The sequence below is a fragment of the Chenopodium album genome, chromosome 17, assembly GCF_948465745.1.
Source record: "Chenopodium album chromosome 17, dcCheAlbu1.1, whole genome shotgun sequence".
In the NCBI taxonomy this organism is placed as follows: domain Eukaryota; kingdom Viridiplantae; phylum Streptophyta; class Magnoliopsida; order Caryophyllales; family Amaranthaceae; genus Chenopodium; species Chenopodium album.
In genome coordinates this window covers 12,417,998-12,429,335 of record NC_137850.1, presented here as the reverse complement: position 1 = coordinate 12,429,335, position 11,338 = coordinate 12,417,998, and the positions used below count along the sequence as shown (strand labels likewise).

Genomic DNA, 11,338 nt, shown 5'->3' with positions numbered 1-11,338 from the left:
AACTTACTTGTGGTTATGTTTGAAATATGATGAATTTGTTCCCATGTTTTAACATATTACTTCTACAAAAATATTGTGTTTGTAGTGGTTGGACTGTAGAAATGGATCGAAGTTGGATGTATGGTCCACGAAATTCGATTGAGTTCTTGAGTGGGGTAGAGGAATTTTGCAAATGTGCTTTAGATCATCAATCTAGCATAGAGGATGATGAATTTTATTGTCCTTGCGTCGATTGCCAAAATGTTGAAAAGGTGCAAAATATAACCACACTTAGGGACCATATTATTCTACGTGGATTTCGGCAACAATATCATGATTGGTTATGGCACGGTGAGAGTGGAGTGTTCAGGGGAAATTCTACATTACATTCAATGCATGAGAGATATGTGCAATCTAATGCCGAATGGAACTAGAACTTGAACATCCACATGTTCATGATGATGAGATTGTTGGGGTACAAGATAATGGGTCTGAACTAGATGAGGATAATGACTTTGATGAGGTTTATGTTGATGAGGAGTATGACATTGAGGAAGACAATATAGAAGAAATGATAAAGGGGGCACAACATGAATTTGATGAACGGCCTCATTTATTTGAGAAATTGTCTGAAGCAGCTGAGAAGCAATTATACCCTGGATGTACAGCATATAGCAAGTTATCCGCCGTGCTAACCTTATTCAACTTGAAATCAAAGCATGGTTGGTCTGACACAAGCTTTACATCCTTGCTGGAAGCGATGCAAGATATGCTTCCGAAGGGTCATGAATTGCCTAAGTCGACCTACTATGCCAAGAAGTTGATGTGCCCGTTTGGTTTGGAGTATGAGAAAACAGATGCTTGTCCGAATGATTGTGTATTGTATCGAAACGAATTTGCACATTTGGATAATTGTCCTCGGTGCCATAAGTCTCGTTACAAGTTTCCCGATGGAGTTCAATCCGGGGAGGGAAGTAAAGGCCCTTCTGCTAAAGTGCTTTGGTATATGCCTATAATGCCAAGGTTTCGGCGATTGTTTTCAATAAAGAATGATGCAAAAAATTTAAGGTGGCATGCTGATCGTAGGAAGAAAGATGGACTTCTAAGACACCCGGCAGATTCTCCACAATGGGCTCTTATTGATAATCAATTTCCAGAATTTGGCAAAGAAGAAAGGAATCTTAGGCTTGCCCTATGTACGGATGGAATGAATCCATTTGGTAGTTTGAGCACACAACACAGCACATGGCCAGTTCTCTTGGTTATTTATAACCTTCCTCCTTGGTTGTGTATGAAGCGGAAATATATGATGATGTCGTTGCTGATATCAGGTCCCAAGCAGCCCGGAAACGATATTGATGTCTACCTTGCTGATATCGATGATTTGAAAAAAATGTGGGACGAAGGAATCTCGGTTTTGATGCTCATTGTAATGAATCTTTTACCTTGCGAGCTATGCTCTTTTGTACAATCAATGACTTTCCAGCTTATGGTAATCTATCAGGGTATAAGATCAAGGGAAAGAAGGCATGTCCAATATGTGAAGACAATACAGAATCTACCTATTTGCCAAATTCTGGGAAGTATGTATATAGAGCTACTCGAAAGTTCCTTGATAGGATGCATCCTTACCGAAAGAAAAAAGCTGCATTTAATGGTAAGGTAGAAGAGGGGATAGCTCGTAGGCCATTATTGGGAACAGAAGTTTATGATCGAGTTAGAGGCATTGAAACGGTGTTTGGGAAACCGAATAAAGCCACCGATCCCGAGGTCATTTGGAAGAAGGAGTCAATGTTTTGGAAGCTTGAATATTGGCAACATTTACCTGTTAGACATTGTTTGGATGTCATGCATATAGAAAAGAATGTGTGTGATGCCATCCTCGGTACATTGTTTAACATTCCAAACAAGACAAAAGATGGGGTAAAGGTTCGCAAAGATATGATGGAAATGAAGATTCGACCAGAGTTATGGCCCGTGATTAAGGAAAATGCAAGGAAAGGAAAGGGCACCTCATCGTATTTGCCTCCCGCTTGTTATACATTGTCTCGAGAGGAGAAGAGGAAATTCTGTGAATGCCTTTATGACGTAAAGGTTCCTAGTGGATATTCATCCAACATTAAAAGACTCATCTCTAAGACCGACTTGAAATTGGTTGGCATGAAATCCCATGATTGTCATGTCATGATGCAAGTGTTCTTGCCGATTGCTATTCGTGGGATATTGCCTAAGCATGTTAGAGATGCCATCACGAGACTTTGTTCATTTTTCAATACTATATGCAATAAGGTACTTGATCTGAAAAAGTTAGATAGTTTGCAATCAGAGGTCATCGTAACATTGTGTCAATTTGAAATGTATTTCCCGCCTTCCTTCTTTGACATAATGGTTCATTTGGTCATTCATCTAGTTCGAGAGATTAAGCTTTGTGGTCCGGTCTTTATGAGATGGGCTTACCCATTTGAAAGACATATGGGATTCATGCAACATAAGGTGAGGAATCCAGCTCGACCGGAAGCTTGTATTGTTCAAGGGACGGTGGCAGAGGAGGTTGGTAACTTCATTGCTGAGTTTGTGTCCAGAGCACAACCTATTGGACTCCCAAAATCTCGACATGAAGGGAGGCTTGATGGTAAGAGTACAGTTGGCGGTAAAGATATATTCGCCCCTCCAGACAAGTATATGCAAGCTCACCTCTTTGTATTACATCATGTTACGGAGGTTCATCCTTACCTTGACAAGCATATGAGTGAGTTGAGATCAAAAAATCCTTCCAAAGGTGAAAGGGCCCTGATGTTAGAACATAATCGCCTTTTTGTTGATTGGTTTCGTGATGAAGTGATGCATGAGTTGTCTGAAACAGGAAACATCGTCTCTGAAACAATCAAATGGTTAGCATATGGTCCTCAAGAAACTATACGCTCTTATGAAGGGTATGACATCAATGGATATAGTTTCTATACTGAACGCCAAGATAAAAAGTCAAGGACCGTGCAAAATAGTGGCGTTACGGTTGTTGCTTCTTCTAGAGAATTTTCAAGTGCCAAGGATAAGTCCCCAATTGATGCGACCTTATCATACTATGGAGTAATCCAAGAAATTTGGGAGCTTGATTACACAGAATTCAAAGTTCCACTATTTCAATGCAAGTGGTCTGATAAAGGGCGACGTGGTGTGAAAAAGGATGGACCATTCAATTACACTTTAGTGAAAAAGAGTCGTTTCCGTGACACTGCAGAGCCATTTATATTAGCATCACAAGCTAAACAAGTGTTCTACGTAAGGGACATCGTTGACAATGAATGGTATGTTGTTGTTCAAGGGAAGAGATACATTCTTGGGATAGGTGATGTAGATGATGAAGAAGAGTATGATAAGTTTGATGACACGCCACCATTCTCAATTCCAGATTTTCATGTACCAGAAGGACTAGATGTTGACACTAATTATATGCGCGTAGATCACCAAGAAGGCATTACTGTCGAAGAACCTTAATGATCAGTTTCTGTTGATCATAGAGCATTATTACTTCAGTTGCTATTTTGTGTATTTTAGTGTCAGTGATAGTTCTTAATGTTTCTGTAATGTAGTTATTAAGTACTTCAGATGCTATTTTGTGTATTTTAGTGTCGCTGACAGTTCAGCTTGTTTCTGTGTTGTAGTTATTGTGTACTTCAGCTACTATGTATTTCAAATTGGTCTAGCAAACCTCTGCATTTGAATTATCTTACCTCTCTGCCAGTTTTAGTGCTTTTTTTAAAAAAATTGTATTCAAACACTAATCCTGATGAGTTAGTTTCAAGCACAAAATATGAATTTCACATCATATGTCTAACAGTAACATGGAATTGGAGGCTAATCTCAGCCACATACAATTCCTCAAAAATAACTTCTTTTGTATTTCCAGTTTCTTACCTATGATGTTGTGAGGTGTTTCTGATTATTTTTGTACACTCGTAGGTTAAGGATCATGGCTTGTAATGCTGAATTTGATGGTGATATGGAAGCTGATGATGACGAAGAATTGTCTGATAAATCTGAGAGTGATCCCGAGTATGATGTTGAAGTAGAGGTTGATAAGGGTGAACCAGAGGACATTGCTAATGATGAATTAGAGCAAATGTTTGATAATTATGAAAGGATGGCTGATGCGGCTTCTGTGTCTGATGTCGTTATGACAATTGCAACACCTTCTACTGCTGCAAATATGACCCATCAAGCTGTGAAAAATGCTAAGAAAGGGATGTGTACAGGAAGAGGTCGTGGCACTGGTAAAGGAAGATGTCCGACTAGAGGTTTAAGAGTGAATGAACCCATGCACCTTGAATTTGATCGTTTTTTGCGTCCAACTGGGAAATGGAGGTTTAAGTATGGTCAGCAGCTTGGCTTGTGTATACGCAAGCTGAACATCAATTGGGAATGGGGTACTACTGTCAGTGAAGGTTTAAAGAATACTTTGTGGCAAGAGACAGAGGTAACTCTAATTCAAAAGCTATCACCTTTTATTAACTAGTTATCTAAAATTTAATATTGTCACCTCTGAATTATGCAAATAGGGCTGCTGTTATACTGCAAATGTGAATAACTTAATGTAAATGATTAACTAATGTGTTTCTCCACTTATATTATTATTCCTAACAGGCCCAATTCCATATACCTGATGATCCAGAGATAAAAAAAGGTGTTTTTAAGTGCAGTAGCTAAGAGATTTGGAGATTTTAAAGCTAAACTAGTGTCTGGCTGGATAATTTTCACGCGAAAAAAGTCCAAACAAGAGGAAGGTCGCGAGCCATACCAACTTTACAGACACATAAACGAAGGAGATTGGAAATTATTTAAAAAAACAAAGATGTCCGATACAGCAAAGGTAATATCATTATTTTAATTTATTGGCAATTTAATAAATAAAGTATTGAATTTAACCAAAACAAAATTCATGATTAGGCAAAGCGAGAGAAGGCCCAGAAGAGTGCGAGTATGAATATACATCATCATGGAATGGGGCAGAGAAACTACGAGGACAACAGAAAGATTTGGATTGAGGAGGGTTTTTATCCGTCTCGCAAATCCACATCGTCGAAATCATGCAAGGAAAAAACCAAAGAAATTACCATTGAAATCAATCGAGGTGATAATTGGTTATGTGCAATGCATAGGAAGGACAAGGCAACTGGTAAAAGATACATCCCGAACTCCAAAACTAAGGAAGTGGCTGATGCATATGTAAGTATAATTTTTACGTAATACTAAATGCAAGATCATTGTTCATGTTAAATTTTACTATGCTATAGACTAAGGAATCTTGCTGTAAATTAATAGAATAGTAAAATGAAAGAGAGGAAAGCTTGAGGATTTTTAATTTTTAATTTTCCGTGCCTGATATATTAATCGGACTATTGTCACCTATGTATAATGCAGCTGAGTCAAATTATTCAAGTTTTTTGATAAGTTTTATTAATGCTTTATAATTGATTTTTAATTTACACAGCTTGACTATCGAGAGAAGCAAGAAAAAGGAGAATTTACTCCACACCGAAACAAGGATGCATTATTCATGGCTTTTGGGCAGAAGCCTGATCATACGGGTCGTGCAAGAGGTTTTGGAGGTGTTAACGTCGGGATCAAGAAGGCATTTGGCAAGGAAGTAGGAAGGACCAAGTGTAGCCAAACTAGAACTTCAACTGAAGAACGAGAAGCTTTAAAAATTGAACTTCGTCAAGAGTTGAAAGAGGAGTTTGATGCAATCATGAGGGAAAAAATGTCTTCATACTTACTTGACATGGGCTTCAAGTTGCCTAATGATACTACCTGTAAACCGAGGCAAGATACCAGTACCGGTGAGCCTTCTACTTCACCATCAAAGCAGAACGAGCTTCTGCCACTTGACTTACAGGTAAATACTTTTGCAATGAACTTAATACTTAACATTCTTGGTTGTAGGTAGAAAATGACTAACTATGTTTAATTAAATTGTAGGGTAAGACTTTATGTAATTTACTTCTAAAGGATCCTGAAACGTTATCGATATATGACGTGGGGAGTGCTACTGCTTATCCACCTGTTCAGAATGAATTGGTTCATCTTATGGCCATCTTACCTAGTCATGTGAAGGTGGAAATTCATACTATACATGAGGAGTTTTATGGCCTACCACTGCCCGTTCCTATCCCGACGTTTGAGATCGAAGTGTTACAACATGGGATTAATACATTTGTACAATGGCCGTTGTCATTGATAAAATGCCAGACTGAGGTAAGTTTTCATGTCTGACATACTTTTAATTTTTTTTATCCAGACCCTTTTTAAATTAACTAACTAAAAGCTGAAATTACTTTAGCAAATCAACATTTTTAGACCCTTATTAAATTAAGTAACTTAATTACATTACACATTTTAGGAATCACTCCAACCAAAGAAACTCAAGCCTTTGTCACCAGAGATCGCAAGCAATGACTTACGCTCTGGAGAGGCAACCCAAAGAACCGTACTTGTTCCTCAAATGTTGATGGAATCTCTTACCCCGGATTGTCAGTGGCTGGCAACATTTTTTGACTCATTGCCAGATGGGGAACCCATTGCTGTAATATTAGATCACACTATATTTCATTTTGAAAAGGATGGGATTGCATGGGTAAATAAGGAGGATGCCTCTCAGTTCTTAAGAGGAGCGAAGCTGAACATATCAATTATTCAAGTATTCATGAGGTAATAAGCAAGCCATTGTGTCATAGTGATTACAAATTTTGCGTTTATATGCACCTCCCTGTTATCATAACATACATTAAGTTGATTTTGTATATCTAGGTTACTTCAACAAGATTTAAAATCAAAAGACAAAGCTTTTGTGGTTGGGTGGTTGTGTCCAGAGCAAACTTGTGAAACAAAAATCCGTAAGAGCTTGCATGAAATTCATGACTATGTCTTCAAAGCAGTAAGCAAATCAGTTGAAAATGGGGCAAAATTCATTATGGCACCAATTTTTCAAGAGTAAGTATTTAGTAACAAAGTTCCATATGGTGTACCCTTTAAGTATACATACATGTGATGAATTTTACATTCTTACCTTTTGGCATAGGGAACATTGGATGCTTTTGGTAATATGTGTACCTACTTGCACTATTTATCAATTTGACTCTGCTCGATCAACCACGACAAGGAGAAATGTTAAAATGAAGACTATTGTGAGCTTGTAAGTCTATTTTATTGTTTCTTGTTTCTATATATACATTATATGTAAGACATATGCAACAAGTAATATACTTATAATTCTACCTTTGATCCGAAAATGAATAGTTTTTTCACGAGGTTTAAGCTAAATGGAAACCGTGTGAATAGAAAAGAACCTCTATGGAAACTTGTGAAGGTAAGTAAATAGTATGTTTTAGATGATATCGTATGAATGGAATCTATTTTGGTACCCTTAAAACAATTATACACCTTAATCTGTTTTTTTTTATTGAATTTTACTTAGTGTGCTCAACAAAGAGGTGGTACCGAGTGTGGCTTTTACACAATGAGATACATGTATGACATACTCTCCAAATACAGTGAAGCAAATGATATTGATGAGGTATGAGTACGACCTTTCATTCTTATCATTACAAATGTCTTCAAAATGAATCTTTTATTTATATATAGCCTTATTTGAACCATATAAAGGTATCCAACAAATTAAAGGCGTTTTTTTTTTATTATTTTTTTTTTAGGGACAGTAGCTTCACAGTTGCATCATTTATTATATTTTTTTTTTTTGGTAAATCACAGTTGCATTATTTTGAATTTAGCCTGTTTTCAGGACAATGTGCTAACTAATTTATGTGCCCACTGAACCTTTGTTAAAGTAATAATCTATTTGATGCTTCAGTTGGTGTTTGGGATTATACTTAGTACACATATTAAGGAGGCATTAATCAACATATCCTTTGTTTTTGTGCATCAAAGCTAGCATGGCTCTCGGGTTAGAACACAACCTAGTTATGTGATCGGGGGAGGGGGGCAACTCTCTACTATGTTATTATTATTGTTATTAAAATTACTTTGATGACTTACTATATATATTTTATCATGTTCATAGGTTTGCATGTCTTTAAATGAAGATCCTTACACTGATGATGATATTGAAGAAGTGCGGAACATATGGGCATCGTATTTCACTAATCATTGCGTGTGATCATAGTTTCGCGGCAACATTTTTTGACTTTTGTTTTGGATTGATATTTTTTGTATGTAGAAAATTGAATCGTACAATACAATTTATCATATGTATTGTGGTAATCTAATTTTGGGCTAATTTAAAGTATTTTGTTCATAAAGTTCAGGAATACAGGTCCTTCATGGATATATTACCCGTAAAAACAGAGGAGGTGCTGTCGAAATTTTGATTTATTAATTATTTATTACCAAATAATGGATTTTTTTTTATAAAAAATACTATTAATTAGCAGCGGGTGTTACACATAAAGCGCAGCAAATAATTTATTATTCTATTAGTAGAATGCATTTATTTGCGGGGGTTAAAATAGAAATCCGCCGCAAATAAATGCATTGATTTGCAGCGGATGTCGACGCAGCAAATCAATCAATTGATTTGCTGCCATCCAAAAATCGCAGCAAATTAATGATTTTTGACCGCTACAAATAAATGTTTTTCTAGTAGTAAAGAAAAAGACGATACTTAGTACATATTGGGTATTAAAATCTATTGTATAGACTTAATAAAATGTTTGAACATGTAAAGGAATTTACCGCATTAAACATGAATTGATGGACTTTGAAAGACTTTCGACCCGTATGTATAAAACTAAGTAAATGTTTGAACTAAGTATGAGCTAGGCTAAATACTAAGTCAAACAAGAAAGACTCTAGTAGAGACTTTAAACCATATCACATAGCAAACACTTTAGCAAGACTCAGTGAAACCGAATGAGCTAAAATGCAACGTGGATGGAAAAAGATTGAGAATCATTCTACAATTAAATCCATCATGTACGCTACGATATGGAATTAATATTTAGACGTCGCAAATTTGAGCTTGAGCATCGAAATCGAGCATCGAAAGTCGAGTCGAAAATAAAAAAAACGAGACGAGAAAATTACTCATAAATAACCAAAATTACCAAAATACCCCTAGCATCGGAATGCCCCGAGAAAACCGAGTGCTAGGGGCATATGGCCTAGCAAGGTGGCTAGCAAGCGTACCAAGCTGAGCCTAGGTTGGCTGGTGCGTGCTAACGCACCATGGCTAGCTAGGTTGGCCGCAGCACACTAGCACCAAGCGCGCATGTGCGTGCTTGCTAGCAGCCATGCCGCAGCAGCTAGCAGCAAGGGCCAACACGCATGGCGCGCTAGCCCGCAGCAGCTAGTAGTAGGCCTCGGCCAAGTAGCCCGCACATATGTGCGTGGCCTGCTGGGCCGAGTGTGCGTCAACAGCAAGCAGCCCACACTTGGGGTGCCTTGGTGCCCAAGTGTGGGTGCCACGTGGCGCGCGTGGATTAGATGCTTGAGGCTTGAGGTGGCCGGCTATGGGAGAGGAGTGGGGAGCAAGTCTGGTCCCCCCCTTCTCCAAATGGTCCTCACCTAACCTCTCTTGTGAGCATGCCACTTGTTGATTTATTAGTAGCTTGATTATTAATTTTATTTTTGATTTAAAAATAAAATGGAAAAATCAATTCTCCTACATTGATGGAAGAGCAATTCTCACTCTTGTTTTCCCTATAAATACCTAGGTTAGGGTATTGGGAAAATTTCTTGAGTAAGTGTTGAAAAATGCATCACCATTGTGAAAACCTTTAAACACAATTAATTACTCGGGTTTTAGGTTGGGCTTAGCTAACTCCTAAGCTTTGGACCATTTTCGGTGCTCGGGTTGCGGGTGGACTTCATTGAAGGTTCTCGTGTGAGCGAGGCTTAGAGCTTTCGAAGTAAGAGCTCTTTTAGTGAGCGAGCGCCAAAGGTATTAATCTCTTTCTAAATCTTGTTGTTTAAGTTAATTATACTTTATGGTTATAATTATTGTGAGTGTGGTCTTGGCTCGAGTTTTCTTCCGCGGTGAGTCGGAGTCATCGAAACCCAACAACAAATACTAAGATTCAAAAGAAAGGTTGCACACCTTGGGGGCTTATCTAGGGTCTTGAGCCTTTATCCCCTTCCTCTTCGACCTTTAGCCTAACCACGTTACAACCCATCAAAAGACATATTTGAGGTATACACACACTTGTGCGAGGTTCGACTAGAGCTACGTTCGTCCTGATTCCTAACGGATACAGTAGACAACCTCACATTAGGGTGAGGCCGTAATAAAAATGCATTTACATTCATGCATGATCATATCAAGGGATCTCCAATGGTCATCCCTATCCATTTAGAGCTAGACTTGGGGGCTTGATCCCTACATCATTAGCCTACCCAGCCTAAGAGTCACCATTATTTGACTCTTTTCAAAATACTTTTCCATACACTTAGCTCTTGTCGCCTAACCGTAGTGTCACTTTCACACACATCACAGATACATGACCAAATAAACCTTCCTTTAGGAACCCTTTCTCATGAAATCTTAACACAATGTTGAAGCATGCACGCCTTGTCATATCAAAATCACTCATCACTTGTAATCATTATTACATTACAAAGTATGAAGTGCTTAGCCTCCGTGCCTAAGTTACCTAAATACTTTCATCATTGAGTCAACAATTGAGATAGCCTAGGATATTACAATCCTTGCATCATGAGATACAACATTAGCGTATACATTTGACTAAACTCATTCAACATGAACTGCAAACACTCAAACACTCAAACACTTCACTTCATCCTTTTTCACGTCTTTCTTTTTCATGAGAAAGTCAGTACCCTCCACAATAATGACGGAAAATTTATGCTTTTTTTGCATTTTCGAGTCGCACAATCACAATACAATGCATACACGAGTCATGTACATTGAGTCATGTCATATCATCACATGAAGTTGAGTCTTCACATACGTGTCACATCACATCACATTAAGTCGATTTGAGCGCCTTGAGTCATTAAGTCGAGCTGAGTACAGTGAGTAACACCAAGCCTTTGGTCAACCCCAAGATAATTATAAACATGAGCAAAGTCCTATAGTCCAAAATATAGATGCAGGTACACTAAATCCCTGACGGACGAGTAACCTTTACGAAAGATTTAAGGCAATTTGATGAGCGAAAATACGCAAGTTTTCCAAGGCATGAGAAGCTATCACTTCTGGTGCGTGGAAGATCGTCATCCAGTGGATTGCTTGAGGCGTAGTGGTTCGCGATAGAATTCCCGAGACATGGAAGATCGTCATCCAGTGGATCGCTCTAGGCGTAGTGGTTTGTAATAGAACTCTCGAGGC

At 38.1% G+C, this 11,338-nt stretch overlaps 1 protein-coding gene across 1 annotated transcript; it reads left to right on the top strand.

The window, feature by feature from the left end:
* The first annotated feature begins 403 nt into the window (after positions 1-403).
* On the top strand, positions 404-3,474 carry LOC145588670 (uncharacterized). The gene is made up of 2 exons (XM_081645284.1): positions 404-1,310; positions 1,466-3,474. Exons 1-2 carry the CDS (start codon positions 404-406, stop codon positions 3,472-3,474), a joined length of 2,916 nt encoding a protein of 971 aa, XP_081501410.1.
* Positions 3,475-11,338: the final 7,864 nt, after the last annotated feature.

Excerpts from the sequence above, each read along its gene's own strand:
- LOC145588670 (XM_081645284.1), top strand. The coding sequence starts at position 404 with ATGGAACTAGAACTTGAACATCCACATGTTCATGATGATGAGATTGTT. Across the intron at positions 1,311-1,465 it reads GATGTCGTTGCTGATATCAG|CTTATGGTAATCTATCAGGG; the intron begins GTCCCAAGCAGC and ends ATGACTTTCCAG.